Source organism: Genypterus blacodes, unplaced genomic scaffold (assembly GCF_046128005.1).
Source record: "Genypterus blacodes isolate CSIRO-AG114 ecotype Tasmania unplaced genomic scaffold, CSIRO-AGI_Gbla_v1 ptg000038l_1, whole genome shotgun sequence".
In the NCBI taxonomy this organism is placed as follows: domain Eukaryota; kingdom Metazoa; phylum Chordata; class Actinopteri; order Ophidiiformes; family Ophidiidae; genus Genypterus; species Genypterus blacodes.
Window position 1 is genome coordinate 187,501 of NW_027466851.1, and position 19,269 is coordinate 206,769.

At 48.0% G+C, this 19,269-nt stretch overlaps 1 protein-coding gene across 4 annotated transcripts in view; it reads right to left on the minus strand.

Annotated features, from left to right (window-relative positions):
* Positions 1–11,088, minus strand: part of golga3 (golgin A3) — a 14,511-nt gene extending 3,423 nt beyond the window's left edge. Inside the window, exons 1-20 of one of the 4 annotated variants that reach the window (XM_076147594.1) lie at positions 10,825–11,088; positions 9,638–9,895; positions 8,765–8,877; positions 7,446–8,155; positions 6,782–6,890; positions 6,323–6,629; positions 6,036–6,238; positions 5,718–5,855; positions 5,441–5,602; positions 4,864–5,232; positions 4,648–4,725; positions 3,710–3,973; positions 3,441–3,535; positions 3,015–3,231; positions 1,527–1,670; positions 1,224–1,421; positions 1,022–1,138; positions 543–682; positions 331–463; positions 55–177 (exon numbers count right to left, since the gene is read on the minus strand). In XM_076147594.1, the coding sequence (XP_076003709.1) occupies positions 55–177; positions 331–463; positions 543–682; positions 1,022–1,138; positions 1,224–1,421; positions 1,527–1,670; positions 3,015–3,231; positions 3,441–3,535; positions 3,710–3,973; positions 4,648–4,725; positions 4,864–5,232; positions 5,441–5,602; positions 5,718–5,855; positions 6,036–6,238; positions 6,323–6,629; positions 6,782–6,890; positions 7,446–8,155; positions 8,765–8,877; positions 9,638–9,895; positions 10,825–10,990 (4,044 nt within the window). In that variant the 5' untranslated portion in view covers positions 10,991–11,088. Of the gene's footprint in view, positions 1–54; positions 178–330; positions 464–542; positions 683–1,021; positions 1,139–1,223; positions 1,422–1,526; positions 1,671–3,014; positions 3,232–3,440; positions 3,536–3,709; positions 3,974–4,647; positions 4,726–4,863; positions 5,233–5,440; positions 5,603–5,717; positions 5,856–6,035; positions 6,239–6,322; positions 6,630–6,781; positions 6,891–7,445; positions 8,156–8,764; positions 8,878–8,953; positions 9,053–9,637; positions 9,896–10,824 lie in introns of those variants that run through there. The other 3 variants (XM_076147595.1, XM_076147596.1, XM_076147597.1) reach the window with 3 other exon arrangements.
* Positions 11,089–19,269: the final 8,181 nt, after the last annotated feature.

Here is a 19,269-nt window from a genome sequence, read left to right on the forward strand (position 1 = left end):
TTGCTACGTATCCATAGTAACCTATAGATTGATTGTGTGTGAGAGGCCGTGTACCTGCAGAGCGTTGTGCAGGCTGTCCAGCTCCCTGTGGTGGCACTGCCCCATCATCTCCTGCTGCTGCTTCTGAGCCTCGATCTCCCTCTGCCTCTGCTCCACCTCCCACCGCAGGTCCTCCACCTGAGAGAGCAAGACCGAGTTACACACCAGTGTCACGGATATGTGTGTGTGTGTGTGTTCTTTAATAACAATACTGATGATTGATTTTGGTCCATTTGCGTGCCATGAATGAGATGTTTCTTGACAGATTGTAAAACATTGTTCTGCCGTTACCTCCTGGTGAGTGAGGGGCTGCTTGGCGAGTTCCTCGCTCAGTTGTTTCTGGAGGATCTGGAGCTGTAAGTGAGCCTCAGTCAGCTCCTGCTGGAACCTGGAGACCTCCTGAGACTTCTGCTCATCCTGAGCCCTGCAGACACACAGGTGGATTCAACGTTAAATGAGTGGAAACGTGTGTGAGAGGCTGAATCACGAGTGTGTTTACGTACTGTAGTTTCTGGGCTTCACCCTGCAGGACTTTGACCAGATCCTCTTTGGCCTGCAGGTCCTTCTTGATCTCAGACAGCTCCAGCATGGCTGCCCTGTAGTGTCTTCTGTTGTGGGCTGCTTCTGCCTTTGCTGCTGCCACCTAAAGGACACACAACGCCATTACACACTTCCATAATACTGCAACTGAGGCAATAAATCAGTTTCGCTTTGAAGTTGTGAGGAAACAAAAACCTTAAAGATGCCAAATGCTACCAAATATTCATTAACCACACCAGCCTTAGACCTTTTATGATCTCTGGTCATTTGTGCTTGATACCAGGCGAGTAATCCCACAGAAGGCATGCAAATATATTTAAACCATGAGCAGTAGGAAATACAGCGGTCGGCCCACATGAGAGCCACATGGAAATGTGCTGGCAGCCTTTCAAGCTTAAAATGGAGAAATCCTGAATCTTCCTGCTGGACTGAGAGCACCCACCTGTTCCTTCAGGTCCTTCACTTTGGCCTTCTCCTTCTCCAAGGCCAGCTGCAGACTTTGTACCACCTGCTTCATCTGCTGGTCCTCCTCCTCCTTACGCTTCAGAACAGCTTGAACCTGAGGAAGAGCAACAAGTGCAAAATGATTCCCGCTGCAACATTGGGTCGACTTCAGGTTTCTACATCATCCAACATATTCTCACCTGTAAATTGAGCTGGACGAGATCAGCTTCTCTCTTAGCCAAGGCGGACTCTAATATGTTGGAATGTTCTCTCAGTGTGCTGTGGGACTGTGCCAATCCAGCCAGTTTCCCTTTTTCGTGTTCCAGCTCGAGCGCAAGCTTCTTGTTGGCATCTTCTAATTTCCGGATCCGCTTCTTGAAGCACCGCGACTCCTGAAGCTGTGAAACATACGAGGAACAAGGGAATACAGTTGAGATATTAAGATTATTGGTTAGAAATATGAGGGAAAACAAACACTGACATATAACCTGGTCAGGACTTACCTCATCCTCCAGCTCCATCACCTTCTCCTGGTACTCCTCCAGCTCTGTGGAGGTGAGGGTGATCACCTCCTGCAGCTCCTTCTCCAGCATGGCCTTACTGTGGCTCACAGCCTGCAGGTCCGTCTGCAGAGCCTCAATCTTCTCCTGAGGGACAGATGATACAACATACTTCAATCAGCCAACTGATAGGAGGCGTCAGAACAAAGACAAAAGCAGAAAGTTCCTTTTTACAACAACCTGACCACAGCCTGAATGTGAGCGTAAAACACTGAGAGCCGTCCTGACACACACACAGTGTCTTTGTTTCTGAGAAAAGATCAGACCAGATCCAGATCCCACTGATCCAGATGCTACTGATCCTGACCCAGTGGTACCGAGTGTATTGTCTGAAGGCTGCTGTATCATCCTTAATCTCTGCTACCATCTAGTGGTGACCTGGTGTCAACACAGGACAGGCAGTCTGAATAATATTCAAACATTTATCCTTACTATAGTAAAGGGTCCGATAAACTAACATATTATAACTCGGGAGACATTATCTGGATTCAAGTCAAAATCTATGGTGATGCCTCTGATCCACAACATGGAATACAAATCTTCCAATAATCCTTTCAGTTATCTTGCTAACACACAAACACACACACACACTCTCCTGGTGCAGAGTGCATGGAACAGGAGCAGCACTCGTCACAATGACATATCTCCATATTTCATCTGGATCATACTCACAGATGTGTGCTGATGCTGGCAGCAGCAGCAGATCGCTGGTACGGCTTTGTACATCGTGCATTTGGGTAACTGCATGCAGGCAGACGCTCTCACTCACACACACTCACACACCTACGGGGCAATTCCAACTTTCCAAATCACCTAACCGGCATGTGTTTGGAGTGTGGGAGGAAACCGGAGCACCTGGAGGGGACTGAACGCGTCCCCAGAGTTTAATGGAGCCACAGAGCAGCTGAGTGTGGAAACGGCCGACATCGTCGCCTCCACATCAGCGCACACACACCTTCATCCCTTACCACACCGCTGTGAGTGTGCATCTGTGTGTAAGTACGCATGGACAGAACACATGCTGGGCGCTGCTGTGACGGCAAACTGAGGCTCCAGATCTGATCATTCCCCCTTTACTTATTTATCTTATATTTAACTTATTTCCTCTGCTCAAATCTCTCTAATGTCTGATTCACAAAACCAAACCAGACGCCTCATTCCCCTGTGGGTGTAGAGCTGCTAAATATTGATAAAGGGAGGAGAAAAGGCAGATAATGACAGGCACATCTTACTGTCAGGTGCTGGGCTGACGGCCATAATACTGCAGATCAAACACTACCATGCACACTGAGTAACTCACTCGGTCCAAAACTCGCTCCCTGCTTCTCCGTCTCACCTGAGAGGATCCTTCTGTCTACAGTAACCTCAGTTACCTTCTGTGAATATATGGACACATCTGAACGCTCTGCTTGGAGGAGGTATGGTCTGTACCTGTAGGGCCTGGCTGTTTCCCCCGTCTGACACCTGGGCCTTGAGTTTGACCAACTCGGCCTCAGTGGCCTCCTTGTCCGTCAGGGCCTCCTGGAGCCTCCTGCTCAGGATGCTCACAGCGTTCTCGTAGGCCTTGTGTTTGGCCTTCATCTCCTTCTGTGCGCTGGTCAGGTCCGTCCCCAGGCGCTTCACGCGCACCTTCTGCTCCGAGATGGCCCTGGGTGAAGCACAGAGGGAGATAAGACTCGCTGGCAGGATGTGATCAAGCGGCAATAAACAAAAGTAAACAGAAAATGTAACTATAAGACTTTTGAAGGCCTGTTTGCATTATAGAAACATTTTCTTTCTGATTCATACACAATCTTATTTATGGATCCATTAGTTGGACAACAGATCTGTGGGATCTGTGTGGAGCACATGACTCACTTTTTGGCTTCGCCCTCCATTTGCTCCACCTGCGTCCTCAGTCCCTCGTTCTCTTGTGTCACGGCGGCGAGCTGGCTGTGATCAAACTGCAGAGACTGAGACGGAGGAAACAAGAAAGACGTCAAACCAAGGTCCATCTCCAAACACCTGACCAAAGACTACACTGGGCTGACAGGTGTGTGTGTGTGTGTGTGTATGGTATCAATCCTGAAACACTGCTTTTACACTGTCTGCATACGTAATGAAATGACTTCTTCCTGCGTCGTTACCTGGACTTGTGCTTCTAGCTGGTCCCGCTCGCTCTGAATGGACTGCAGATGGGCCTCCAGACTGTTCATCTGCTCCTGCACCCTCACCGCCTCCTTCTGCAGCCGCGTCAGCTCCAGCTCGGCCTTCTGTTTCTCCCCCTGGACGCCCAGCAGCTCCTGCTTCAGCTCCTTCACCTCCCCCAGCAGACGCTTCTTGGTGGACTTGAGCTCACTGATCAGCTGGTCTTTGGAGCTGGTGTCTCGGCGGTAGGCTTCCACCATCACCTGTGAAGTCAAACTCATGGTTTTCCTCTGGGCTACGGAAACATTTAGCTACTTTTTGTACATCCAAAAAATAAAGAAATGTCAGTGGACTAGTTGGGACGTCATTTCTCCTGCAAATCAATAAATTCTGTGTCCCTTGAGTCTTCAAAAGCTCCAGCCTGGAAAGGAGATAAACACAATAGAGGCTTGTGTCATCCTGTCGATCACCCTCCTCTCTCTTTATGACAGCCCGTCACTGCAACTGTACAACTTTCCTCCGTAGCTGAATCCACTGAGGCGTGCCAGGCAGAGAGCTGACAGCCATCTGGCCTCATCAATACGTCCTCCCACGGCAGCAGCTGCCAGAGCCGGCCTGGAGAGTTTAGTGTTCACAATCTCCATTAACTCTGGGAGCAGAGCAGCACACGTCCCTCTGCCTCTGCTCTGTGTGCTTACTATCCTGATGCAGATGTCTCTCGCAGCGGTAGGTTGGTTTTTATGACCTGACCTGCTCTGTATGACATCATGTTTTGTGTGGATTGTTGTGTGTGGAGGCCGTATGAGAACAGAAGCTACAGGTTGGACACTTGGAAATATTCAACTCCTGACACACGTTGATTTAGACACTTTTGTTTTTTTCCCCATGTTTTCAGGTTACCATAGAAACACTAGCCTATCTTAAAGAATGACCCCACCTTTTGTTGCATGAACTGCTCCTTCAGTTTCTGAGCTTGTTTCTTCAGGGAAGTGTTGTCCTGTTGCAGAGATTCAATCTGAAACAATAAGAAAGAAGTCTCTATTATGAACTCACCTGTATGCTGCTGTGTTGCGCTCTGATCAGATGGTTATAGATCAATCAGTTTATTGTGGTGTGTCCTTACACTCTCCTCCTCCTGCCACCCGTATCGTACCTGAGAGGTTTTGATCTGGACCTCCTGTCTGAGCTGATCCAGGACGTCTGCAGCCACCAGTACGCCCTCGCCCAGCTGCTCGGCGCCCTCCTCCAGCTGGCTCTTCTCTGCACGTGCTGCCTGCAGCGCCACCTCCAGGACAATCTTCTCTTTCTGGAGGTACTGGAGGTTGTCGTCCTTGGCGCTGCTCTCTGTCTGCAGCTCGGCCAGCTGGGCCTCCAGCTCCAGGTACCGGGCCTCTAGCTTGTTGATGGACTGCTCTTTGGTGTGCAGGCTCTCCTGAGTGTTGGTCAGCTGGCGCATGAGCTCCAGATGTTCTCTCTGGAGGGACTCCAGCTGTGCGTCCTTCTGAGAAAGGGTCAACTTCACCTGAGGGAACACAATCAAACAAAAACTTCATTACATTACAGTCATTTAGCTTTTATCCAAAAGCGACTTCCAATAAACCAAACGTGTGGATTCCAATACTACATGTGAGCATTTCCTGAAGAAAGTGTGTGTGATGGCTGTCACACTGATTGTTGTGTTACTGCTGTCTGCACGCTCATTACAAAGTAGGATTGTTTCCTGAGGCTACCTGCTCTAGTTCCCTCTCCAGTGTGTTGGCTGTGTTGGCCAGCTTTAATAAACGATCACGCTCGTCCTCAAACTCCTCCAGTTTGAGCTGCAGGTCGTCTTCCACCATGCTCTTTGCATCCTGGATCTGCTTGTACGCCGCTTCCTGGGTCAGCATGTCCGCCTACATCAGTCAGGGTTACAATGAACAACACATGAAGCGAGTGAAGATGAGGAGCCCTTACCATCCAAACCGGATGACAGAGAGATTATAGCACACACACACACACACACTGTACCTCAATGCTCTGCAGCTGAACTGCAATGCGTTCCTTCTCTTTGATGGAGCGGTGTTGGGTCTCATTCAGTTGGTGTGACAGCGTCACGTTCTCCAGCTTCAGGTGTTCCAGGGTACCAATTTGATTCATCTGTCCAGTCTGGAAGAGGAGAGGAACACTGAGGTCAGAGTTCACAGACTTGGAGCAATGGAATTCTGTGACTTCAATCTAAACGCCCATTACGGCGCTTGTGAATGTTTCTACAGATCGTGTAAATGAAAAGAAATCTCATCCAATGTATGTACGCCCGTATGAAGCCGCCTGTCCCCTCCTCCTCACCTGCATGTTGGCCATCTCGCCCTGCAGCCGCACTCTGGCCTCCTGGGCCAGTGCCAGCTGCTGCTGGTACCACTGTCGGACCTGCTGCAGCGACTCGATCTCTGCCTGGGATGTCTTGAGTCGGTTCTGCAGGGTGCTGCGCTCTAACTGGACCTGCTGCAGCTGATTCTGGAGACCGCCCATCTGCTGACGCAATTCCTGGACTGCAGAAGGAATCAACATGTCACTCACACGTCTGAATCAAAGCTCGTATCAGCACCATCAGCTCATTGTCCCATCTCTCTCACCTGTGTTGTCCCTGGAGGTCACCGCCTTCTGCATCTCCTCCACCTTCCCCATCAGCCTGGTATATTGTTCTTCAGCCACCATCAGGTCGTTCCCCAGAGAAGCCAGATTGGCGTTCTTACTCTCCAGGCTGCCTTGGAGCTCCGTCATGGCCTTCTCCAGCTGGCTGCAGCTCTGCCTCAGCGCGCCAGCCTCCGTGGTGAGCGCTCGCTGCCTGTCCTGGCTTAGCTGAGCCTGCTCCATCTGAGCCTGCAGCTGAGCGTTCACCGTGGCGAGCTGAGCCTGAAGCTCCGTCTTCTCCTTCAGAGCCTGGAAGACAAGAAAGTGCAGGATTTTCAATAGAAGACACTTTACTGCTCATCTTATGGAGATATATATTATAGATATGGCACAATGTGTGTTTAAGTTTTCTCTGCAGAGAAGAAAGAGCTGTGATGACAGAAATCAATCCGTTATCTAACCTGATTAGCCTCAGATGACAGCGACTCCAGCTGTCCCTCCAGTCTCATCTTCTCTTTCAGCACCTGGAGCGTTTCATCATGACCCATCACCGAGCTCTCCAAAGACACACTGGGACAAATGGAAACAAGATGAGGAAAAACAAACTGGTGATGCTGCGAGTCACTAAACTCAAACCTGAGGACATTCAGCTGCTGTGATTAAATTCCAAAACGTTTCACAGATTCACCACTGAAAGAGTGAACAAACAGTTTGCTCAGATTCATTTCTGTTGTTATCTTTGTGCTCCTGGTCACTTTACTGCCAATGTGATACTGGAGAGCAGGAGATCAATGATCAATCTAAACTGGTTAGGAGGGAAACACACAGCACAGAAGGAATAATAACTCTGTTACTCTGTTTGTTCTAATGAGCTCTCTGGGAGTCGGCCCCAGATTGTCTTTTACAGGAGTTGTAAAGAATCTGGAACAGTGAGGATTGGTCAGTATGGCCTGACTCAGGAGGCACAAACAAGCATAAGATGGATTTGTAATTTTATGGTTTACCACAGATGAAGGATGAGCTTAAAGCCAACTGAGATCTGATCACAGCACAACAGCATCCAGATAACCAGGAGGCATGAAATCTCTCTCTCTAAGATCTGCAGCCTGAGAACATGACAGATACCTGCTGGAGAAGCTGTCCCTGCGGCTCCGAGGCTCCGCCGTGCTGCTCTCCTGCTCCCGCTCCAGCTCCAGGAGGTGCTGCTCCTCGCTGGCCGCCTGCAGCACCTCCTGCAGCGAGGGGAACTGGCCCATGGCCTCGGGGGCGATCTCCTGGCCCTCCACGCTGTAGGGCCCCTGCTGCCTGCCCACGGCTGCAGACAGCAGGCCGTAGCTCCCCCTGGTGGACACGCTGCTGTACGTGGAGCTGTCGCTGTCGTTGCCGTCGTTCCCCGGCCTCGTTCCCGACTCGCTGCCGCTGATTTCTGACATGTTGTCTCCGACCTGGAAGGAGGAGCCCGACTGTCCCTCCATGTCTGACGCCACGTTGACTTCAGACACGGTGGACACGGAGCTGATGGAGGACTGGAGGGAGCCCATGGAGGCGTCTGCTGTCCTTGCTCCTCCTCCTCCTCCTCCTCCATCATCGTTCTCAGCAGACTTGTAGTCGGCCAGGGAGTGGATCTTGTTGGCGCGGGGGGACCTGGACTTCCTCTCCTTGCAAGGTGGAATTCCCAGGCTACCTAGTTTGGGGCCGCGGGGGACGCTGGTCCTCAGGAAGGAATACTCTGTGGTCATGGAGACGGTGTTGGCGCGGGGCAGAGCCTCAGGGTGCAGCATGAGCTCCGGGTCCAGGGTGCTGGAGAGCCGGCTCTTTGGAGTCGTGCGGCGAGACTGAGACGACACAGAGAAGGAATGAGTACAGATCCTGTCCTCTACTAGATCACACACCAGACTGAGCACAGCCTCACAGCCAGGACCTGGGCCTGATCAGTCAGACTCAGCTCGGCTTTAGTTTGTTTCCATATTATTTACAATATGTTTGATTTTCAGTTTAGTCTTGTGAGGTTTTGACCATTTCTGTGTTATTTTGGTGACCTCTATAATTAAATATTTATTTTATTGAGAAAAGTGAGAAAGTGGAAAAGAGAAGATAAACTGAAATAAGAAGATGAACTTGTCTTGAACCTGTGTGTTCCTTAGTCTCTAAATGTATCAACTTAAAAACTTCACTCTCTTTAAAAGGAGGTGAGTTCTGTGGTTTAGGGTCAAAGGTTGATCTATTAAACTGAGCAGCTGACGGGGGATCTGAGTTGTCAGGTCCAAGTTTTAAAAACCAGCAAATCAAGAAGCATTTGGAGCAGAAATGGAGATTCTTCTTGTAAACCAGTCTAACTGGTCGTCTCCCTCAGCTCTCCTCCAGCTCCGTCTCATTCTATCTCACTTCCTTTTGTGGTGTTCTATTTATTTCTCCCTCAAGCGTTTGAGTCTCAGCTGGCTCACCCTCTCCTTGTGTCTCTGCACTCGGTACTGTTTGAGCTGCTCCTCCAGACGCCTCCTCGCCTCCAAGCGGATCTTCTCCTCGTTCTCCATCTCCAGTGATGGCGGCTGATTGGCTAAAGGGAAAAGCAGGTGAAGTCAAAAAGAGAGCAAAGTTCTCCACCATCACTCACACACACTCGCTGTACATACAAGGCCCAGCGCAGGACGAGTGTAACCGCTGAATCCTCATCAACGACACACAGCTGGAGTGTAAACGCTTGTATGACATCATCGGTACGTGATGACGAGTGAGGCATGCGGTAACCGTTCAAACTCAGAATAAAAAAAGGTCCGATTGGGCAAACAGGAGCCCCGTCAGTGAGCCGCACACATGCAGGAGTGAGACGTCACCATGCTGCATCGCTCTGAGTGAGAATGATGGAGCTCAGTTAAGACTTCAGACCCATGTGCTTAAGATTCATAAAATCCCATTCAAACGTTTACCATTATGGTTTGAGCTGTGTTCTGTGTGTGTGTGGGAGTCGTAGCCATCCGGCCCGTTACTCAGCGATGCAGCGCCGTGTGGAGCCACGTTCTTGGCAGAAACCTTCACAACATCATGTTTCATGAGGAGGAGGAGACGGTGCCAGACGTTTAAATAGCACCGCACCGTAACGTGACAGAGGGATCGGTCACAAAACAGACTCACTAACACAAACAACAAGCACCCACAACAAAGGTTAATAAAGCAACGGAGACCCGAGGAGGAATCTGAACTGTTAATGCACAGGCAGGTGAGCTTCAAACCAGGAAGTGCACGTCAGGCAAAACGCAGGCAAACAAGGGGGTGGGGACCGGGGGGGGGGCACTGACGCCACACACGTTTATGCTTACACAATTCAGTCTCCTGCAAAGGCATACTGAGTCTGAGTGACTGCAACGCGTCGGCCCTGTGAGCCGACGCCTCGCCGCTCGCCCCCTCAGACCCTTCTAGCACCACACCTGGGGACGACGCCGAGGCCGGGGGGCCGACGGGGGAGCTGCTGCTCTGTGGGGGGGCCCACGGGGGAGGCAGGGCCCCGTTCAGGTGGGCGTGGGCCGCACCCTCTGCTGTCCCGTCTCCGTTTGCGACCACGTCGGGACAGACGGAACCTGAGAGGAGAAAGCCAGAGAACCGAGTGAGCTTAGATCAGACTCGGCTGAGTTAGACTCAGACTCTCAGTGTAGACATGACCAAACTTCTCCCAGACTGATCCGTCATACAAACAGGAAGTGGAGTCAGTGAGGTTCTTGTTGATCGGTCTGGAAGACTTAACCGTCTCTTCAGTAAAGCTTCACCTTATAGGACATTTAAATCTTTAGTGACGTTTACGGCTATTTATGATTAAGTCTCACACGCAAAAAACCCAAAGCTCAAATAACGAAGGATGGAGAAGCAAAAACACATACAAAACTGAAATTATAGAGGAATCACTTATCATTTCTTCATCTGCTGCAGCCTGAGTGTGACTAAGCCTCAATATGGAAACATGGAAAATAATTCTCTCTCTCTCTCTCTCTCCCCCCTCTCTCTCTCTAGTGGCGATGTCGTTCCCCTGTCAAACCGGTTGTGCAGATGCTAAAGTAGTAACTCAGTAAATGTATTTAATGTTGTTTCAGCAGCAGGCGGCTGTCAGATGTTGGTGTGAAGGACGACGCTCCCCTGGCTCGACCTGTAATGCAAACACATGCAAATGCAACCCAGAGGCCTCATGAAGGAGGAAGAGGGCGACACGCTGAGCAGCAGCAGAGTGTTCACCAAAACATCCATACAGATCATAAACTGTGTTCAGACTTTGCTGCTGTTCCTCCACTAAAGCTCGACTCTACATAGAGCTGCACTGATCCTGACTAACGAGGCTGCAGTTCATCTTTTCAGCAAGCAGTGAGCACTCAGCCGCCTCGGGACTGAGGACTCGCCAACAAAACAGGTCATGCATGACAGAACGCCCGGGTTAGAAAAAGAGCTGCGAGATGAAGATGATGAAGATGATGAACTCTCCAAAGGCATCACAAACTAACCACAGAGCCTCAGCACTCACCGTTGTGGACGCTTGTGTGCTTCTCTGCTTCCTCCACTCCTCCCTGCTTGGTTAACGCCGTCTCACCAGCAGCACCGTCGTCTTCAGCCTCTTTACATTCCAGACCTCGCTCTTCTTCAGAAGCCTTTGCCTCCATCTGAGCTTCTCCTGATTGGTTAGTATCCATCTCCAGTAGAAGCCTGTGTCGTCTCTGCACTGCTGGACTGAATGTCTCACAGGGACATCTTCTTCTGTGGACGCAGGCGAGCGGAGAGATGTGGCCGCGTCCAGGAACACAGACAGAGACGGAGCTGAAACCACAACACAGTTCATCAGCACGAGACCAATCACATGGAGCTTTAGTTGAGCTGCCAGAAGGAGACGACACGTGTCCGGTTTGATAGAGTCTGGATATGAAGTAATGCCAGCACCTGTGTTTACTCACTCACTCACACACACCCACCCACGTATGAAAAAGCCAGTTTGCTTTAGGAAGTTTGCTTTACAGCAGGAGACATTTGGTGCTTCAGGTTTATATTCGCAGAAACCAATAAATATTCATGATTCCAAGATGAATGTACGCGTATAAACATCTCGTCTTCACTTATGTTCTTATCATCTACAATCAGCTTCATGAGAGCGACGCGTTCACTCGGTTTGCTGCTCGCTGTGATTCACTTTGTGTTTCACCCTGACAGTTAAACGTTAAACGGATCATCTCGTTACTCTCTCGTGTAAATGTGCTGCTCGCTAATGTAGCTCATTGACGTTAGCCACTTCCCTGCTAGCCGCCGCTTGACAGCTACGGGCAGCAGTTCAAATGACGAAGCAAACCGCAAACGGGTTCGCGTTCACGTAGACGCTGTTCTCCCGCATTCATTGGTAAATTTAAAAGGGTTAGTGTGTGTCACGGCGCTACGGGGGGTCTGGGTTACTACATTAGCTCGCCGTGCTAACTACAAAGCTAACTAGCTGTGTTTACGACGGGATCTGTCAAGCTATAGTCGCTAACTACTACAACCGTGAAAAATGCGTTTTTTCTCAAACACCTTGAATAAAACAACACGCATTCTTTTACTGTATCACTCCAGCATATATATTACATACAAAACATCAACTGACAATAATATAAAAAGCGTGAAATAGATGATAAATGCGAACCTTGTCGGGAGCTTCGCTTTTACTACGTGGCTGTTTGGTTTCCGCCCTCTAATCCTTCCGACTGGAAACGAGGACAGAAACGTTCCTGTAAGGTGGAGGGGTCATTTTAGGTAAACACGCGTTCTGTTTCCGTTCGAGCGTCGTTATGCATCTAATTTAAAACAAATGCCGCAACAATCGGAAATAACGCCGCTATTTAAGCATATGACAAGATTATTTGCACGACCTACAATATGAGCCAGACAGCAGGGGGCGCAGGTCTGTGACATGCGGCGCAGTGCTTCACTCTTGTGGTCAAACAGTGGAATCGCGCCCTAATGTTCATCTGTGAAAGCGTCTATCGTCCCTCACACAGCGCGATCACACCGTTCCGATAATAAAACAGCAAAACATCAATTCAGTATTCAGAATTATAATTTTGATATGTTTTATCCGATTTTTATAGGCCAAATTCAGATGTGACATTAAATACCATAATAGTATTACTGCTGAAAGGCACAACAACAAGAAGAACAAGAACAACAACAAGAGGAACAAGAATGCTGGTTTGGATGTTTTCCGACCCTCTCTGGGAGGAAAACTAAACACGATATGTTCATTCAGCTCCATAAACATGATGACTTGTACACTTCTTGCCTCACCTACTGTAGCTTACAGTTGCACAGTTGATAAAGTAGAGTGACAATTTAATCACAAATATTGACATGAGCATCCCCAAGTTAGATTCTTAGATTCTTCCTAAAATATTAACTAGACAACGAGGTGAATGCAAAGTATCTATCTATATCTATCTATCTATCTATCTATCTATCTATCTATCTATCTATCTATCTATCTATCTATCTATCTATCTATCTATCTATCTATCTATCTATCTATCTATCTATCTACCTAAAGCCGGATCGATCGCTCTGCTCTTAATGTGGATATAAATGTGATATATTGTTGAATAAATAGATATAGTTTATAAATAGCTGGTGTAAAGTGAGTCAGTGGCACATTGCGGGTCCCCGGGGTTTGTTGGTGCTGTGTGAACGATGGAAGCGCGCTCCCGAGGCTTCAGGTGAATGGAGTGAGTGAGTGAGTGAGGAAGAGGAGCGGGTTACGGTTCACTGTGCGGCGCTTTAAAAGGAACACTCACAGGAAAATGACTTGTGTTACATCGCTCGGCCCGCACGTCTTCATCACCGCACATCTCCTCTTCGTCATGGGATGCGTCGCGCAGAAAGTAAGTTGATACGAGTGATCCGCTCCAGCGCCCCGCAGCTTCTCCCTCCAGCCCCGCGGACTGCTACTCTCAGCGGCGTGGAGAGGAGGACCGCGCCGCGAACTCCCCTCACTAATCATGCCTTTTGTAAAATGTTCGCTTCTATGCAGACACGCAGACCTTGCAAAACGCAATCAAAGCGATATTACAAGTGCGCAAGAGCTGCAGGTTAATTCGGCGCACATTTCATACGCAACGCTGCAGCTACGGCGGCTAAATTCTAACTTTAAAGCCGGCTTTGACTTCTCTTTGCCCTCAATCTACTAGCAAAACACCACACACCGGCTGCTAGCAAGAAACGGTAGCACGTCATGTAAACAAATTCTAAAAGTTTATTTCTAAATGTAATAAATTCTTTTTCGTGGGTAACATGTATGCCGATTGTACAAAGAGACGCCAAAAATTCTGACGACGTGCTTACTTTTCTATTATATTCTTTCGAATTCTTTGTAAAAAGCTTTAGCGTGGGATTGTGGAGAGTTTTGCACGGTGTTCTGCTGTGTCTCGCGCGGGACGGAACAGGACGGGATGTTATTCGTCCCGCCGTCAGCTCAGCCTGTCATTGCTCATGTTGCGAAATTTATATGGGAAACAAATTGTATCCAACGAGGAGGTTATGACTATGTCCAGAGTTTAGGTTACATCGCATAATTGCAGTAATTTACTCGCTGGCTTTAAAATATATCGGTTTGCGCTTGGAAACGCAAAAGTTAAATCTCAGTGACGCAATTTATTGGAGGAAAAATAATCCATATGATTATTTGGCATTGAAACACAACAGTTTATGCATATCTTTTATGGCTTCCCATCATACTGTTGCTACGTTTCAGCCTGAAGTCTTGAAAGTTTCCGCCTGTATTTGTAAGTTGTCTCAGCTCTGGGGTGCATTATATCCTCAAAGGCTTTCAAAGGGATGTTTTGATGGCACAGGCATGTTTTGATGTTACTGTACTTCACAGAGCTGGAGAATGGCATGCAGAGTCCAAACTGCTGAAATGAGAACCACATTGAGGGCATGTTAACCTCATGTTGTGCTCTCATATTCATTGAGGCGGATTCCCGAGCTCCGCCTCAAACATGAGAGGAGCTGATGATCAAAAGTCGCCTCTGATGAGCAGGAACGTAAACAGTCGGGGGTTGATTCTCAGCTTTTCATTCACCAGCTCTGTCATTCATGTTTATAAGTCGTTTCATCAGCTCTGGCAGGTTAGTTCTGCTGTGTGGTTGCTCTGGGCAGGGCCGGCCCTAGAGCTGCAGGGGCCCCAAGCAGACCCCACATGGAACTGCTACACATCACAAATAGATCAGTCAATAAAAAAACAAAGCCACACAATTCGGAAATGAACTAATCTACCGCAATTAAGTCAAAATATACATTCTGAACTGTTCTAGCCTCATTCAATGCTTATTATTGCAAAATCCCAGACAAATTTTGCAATAAATTCCTACGTGGATGAAGTTTAGACTCGTGCAAAGTGAAATTTGTAATGAAGGTTTGAACCAAATGGGTCTGCTCATCCAAACTCTAAGGTTCATTAACGGTCTAAAGGTAAACAACAACTACATGTTTTATGATGGTGGTTTATATTAAGATCAGTGGAAAATTGTGTGAAAATCCACAGCTGGATTCACAAATGTAATGTGTACCTTCAGTTAGGCCCTGTGTACATAATAGCTGCACCCATGTCCAGCTACTGAAGTTACTAGCTGTTGTAAAAGTTACTTTATGTCAAACATCTTGGATAAGTTTGGGACTTTTGGTGGCAGTTGAGCTCAGAGACTCATTGCCAGTCCTTGTTGTTGAATCCCTGGCTAACCTGGGCGGCCACGTCACTTTCTGCGCCGCTCTGTTTTGGATTTCCATGCGAGGCGACATGACGTCCCCATGAGCGACAGTGGCTGGTGTCATCGCATAAAAGGATTTCCCTCGACACACATCTCCTTTAGGACGTCATGACCACATTGTTTGCCTGCAGAGGCTCCGAGGCTTCCACCTGTCAAGAGTCGTCCTCATCTGATGATGAAGAATGGCGGCTCAGCAGCTCGTTTCTTAGAACTGGACAACAAAAGCCCCTCATATAGTGAATTGTCTCCAGCTTTAGTTTGTGTGTGCATAGGGTGCTCACTATCTTTGCAATTATCTGCCTGAGGGGGCGCGGTAAATGATGGCTTTGTCCTCGGCTCCCCTTTTGTATTAAGTTGATTTTTGGAGCGGCGTAAACAAGCTTGAAATGTATTCTATCCCCTCAGCAAAACAGGAGCCATCAAAGTCTGTCAGCCAGTTCACCATCCAGCTCTCCTCACAGACTGGAAAGTGAATTTCAACTTTGTTTTGCTGCTCCGCTCCGTCTGTCTTTGCTTACAGGGGGAGAACATTTGTCTCCATCTGACGTGAGTTATCTGACAGCAGATACACACCGTCTGTCAACACGTAAACATGTCGCCATTTGTCAGGAAGCTGCAGTTTGACTCTCGGTGGGATGAAAGGAGCAGCGGGACCCCGAGCTGTTTGTGTTGCCACCCAGCAGCGGCAGGGTTGATGGAAAGTAAACTTCATTTGCAATATTGACTGTTGGGGTGAGAGGCTGCAGTCGTTGGCTGAGCAGCTCAGGTGGCTGTTATTACGTTTTCACAACCGATAAGAAAGATGTTAATACTATAATCCTCTTAACGCTGATCCACTGGACTTTTCCCTAGTAAGCAAAATATTCCAGAAGAATGGCAAAAATCAAATGAAGCAAAGCAAATCCTGCATTAGAACCGAATCACCTCACTCACTTCTGTGTGAGTGTGTGTGTGTCTGTGTATGTGTGTGTGTTTGTGTGCAGAAACAGCTGCAGGTCAGATTAAAGTCCAAATGAAACTTAAGATAAATTTCACATTTTGTACATAAACGGCAACGCAATCTGCTCCTCAGACGTAAAGGGTGCAGAGGTCCCTGCAGCTCAGATTGGGTGCTAGGGACTCCAGCTTCAGAGAGGGAGCTCCTGTGGGAACTTTGGTGCTGTGGTTCTACTGAGAAATGCTGCGTCCCTCAGTTTACCCTCTGACAGTTCAGCAGGATGGCGTTTCCCTCTGAGATGCTGTTCAGAGACTAATTAGCATGCATGCATTCATTGGATTACATTCCTAAATCTGGAAATGATTTCTCCAAACTTGTCGAAACCACCGTGGAGATAAGGTCACGTTTCCCCAAATCTACTTCACCGCCACAGAGAGGCTGCAGCAGCTCTGACTGAGGGAGAGGAGGAGAGACAGACACGGAGAGACATGAGACAGGGAGAGAGAGACGGAGAGAGAGAGACATGAGACAGACAGAGAGAGGGAGAGAGACACAGAGACATGAGAGACAAACGAGAGAGACATTTGTGTGTGAGAGAGGGAGGGAGGGAGTCATCGTCCTCCTGTCCCTGCCCACCCAGTCACATATCTGTGTGAGTTGGAGGATGGCCACAGTAATAATTTGCAGCATTCCACTTTTCCATGTGGTCCACAGAGAATGTCCCCCGTAAACGACATGTCCCTCAGAGCGGCCTGAGCTGAGGGAGGCCTTTCATAAGTCGCCCAGGACGCACACAGTGATGGAAATGTGCCGAGCCCACCGGTTGTTTGTAAACTGGGCCCGGGATGACATCACAGGGGAGATATGCGATAAGTCCCGTATCGGCGCTTTCCACAGCTGTTCGGGAGCAAAACACCAGCGCTGATACTGCAGCTGCATGGAGACGTCACACGGCTCAGAGTGACACGCCACCACGTCTGAGCCTGGGCGCCACACTCACCTGCTGCACCTTTTATAGGGCGACATCACACAAGCTGCAGACTGACCAGAGAAGGCACCCGGAGGTTACTATAGGATAGAGATCCATGACAACATACAGAGGGTTCAGGGTCAAAGGTCAGAGTTACTATGGGTAGAGATCCATGACAACATACAGAGAGTTCAGGGTCAAAGGGCACAGGTAAACATATTAGTATCTAACTAAACTTCTATCTTCATGTAGAGGAGCTTTGAGAGACTTTCACACATTCATGGATCCATAAGGGTCCATCAAAGACCTACAGACCTGAAGAGAAGCACTTATGTCTCTATATTATGAATCCTTTTAAACAGAAATAGATCAAGCTGGTTTTCTAGTTACATTCTTGCGTGTGATTGTTGTGCGATTGTGCGGCGTGCTGGTGCGAGCCTGTGAGGCCGTGTCACTGCGCTCCTCCAGTAAACAGGCTGCTGAGGATTCCTGCCCCCCCTGTTTGAGGGGCCCGCCTGGCTGTTTATGAGCCAGGCCTGAGCTGTGTGTGTGTGTGTGTGTGTGTGTGTGTGTGTGTGTGTGTGTGTGTGTGTGTGTGTGTGTGTGTGTGTGTGTGTGTGTGTGTGTGTGTGTGTGTGTGTGTGTGTGTGTGTGTGTGTGTGTGTGTGTGTGTGTGTGTGTGTGTGTGTGTGTGTGTGTGTGTGTGTTCGGCAGCAGCAGCAGGCAGCTCATGTTGCAGAGTTTTCACAGTGATGTCGTCAGCCTGGATACTGTAAAAACCAGAAAAAAGAAACTCCATATCAGGGATCTGCTCATTAGGTTTCACTGATGTCTCTGTTTCTTTCAAAGTTCTTTCTAGTTTTTTACTCTGTTTTACTGAAAATATCAGCTGTAATATCATTTAGCGTTGTATTTAAAATTGTATCATTGAATCGTATTATGAAATATCCAACTTTTGGAAACTTTATGGAAATCTTTTAATCTTTCATAATTCATTTCATAAACGTAGCAAGACGGTGATGGTTGCTATGAGACTTTTTGGAGATGAATAGGTTAATGAGGTCAACTGCTGAAAATTCTGAATGATGGATGAACAGACGGTTTACTCGTCACATCACAGACAAGTTATTATAGAAACATTATGAATTTGAATATAGGTGAAGAAATTGGGAAAAATTTGTTGACACAAAATAATTTATTCCTCATAATATTAAAAAAAAATAATAATTGTCAAATCATGTTGGACACATTTTGTAATTTATCTATTTCGTCTCTTATTTGAGAGGCAGCATACAAATATCCATCTAGCAGGTGTGATGTTTGTCTGTTCAAACTCATTTCCATCTCATGTAGTAATAATAATAATAATAATAATAATAATAGTAGCTTAAGTTGTTAGTTATCATTGTAAATAATGATGTATAGACCCACACAGATCTTTTGAGCAGCTTCTCTTCTGGTAATTAGATGTATGAACAGCAAAGTAGTGACACAACACAGAAATAAGGGAACACTCCCTTTAGCCGGGGCCTCTCAGTAATGACAGCAGCTGCTCTGATATTTCACTGAATAAGTCAATTATGTTTGGAGTTATTCTACTTTTGTCAGCAGCACAACTGGAGCGCAATGACCTGCTGGCTCTTATGTAAACTTCCAGCTTGCTTTGTACTTACGAGCATCACTTCATTAAAATATCACCCCCCCCCCTCCCACCCCTCGGCGGAGAGCCTCGTCCAAAAAACGCGGCTGCGGCCCATTGTGGCCCGTTGTGGCCCATTGTGGCCTATTGTTTCACCATGAGAAAAGGCATCCTTGAATAATTAGCGGCCTGCCAGCGAAGCGGCCTGTGATGTAACAGAACCGAGATGTTTGGCATTATAAGAATGTCCCATTTTCGGACGACACTGTGGCACTTCGGGGCCCTTTCATGTGAAGTCTAGCATGCTCATCACAGAGCGCTGGGGACCCCTTGGCCGCTCGGCCCTGGTGGGAGCCATGACACAGTTCCTGTCCGTTTCATCACACAGGAGGGGCTGAGCATTATTTACAACCTTTAACATTCTCTTGAAGGGTGAAACATTGGAAAACGTCTTTGACGATGGTCGGTTTTATCATTTGTCTTTTGTGTGGTTAAAGGGGGACAAGCTGTCTGTCCCTTCCCCCCTCGGTCCCTCATGTTGATCCCCTTCGTTCTATAGGAGGTTGCGTAAACATGCTGAACATTGGAAAGCCAAACTCTTTGTTTCTCTGACGTCAGAGGGACTTTGCCACTTCAGATGTTGTCTA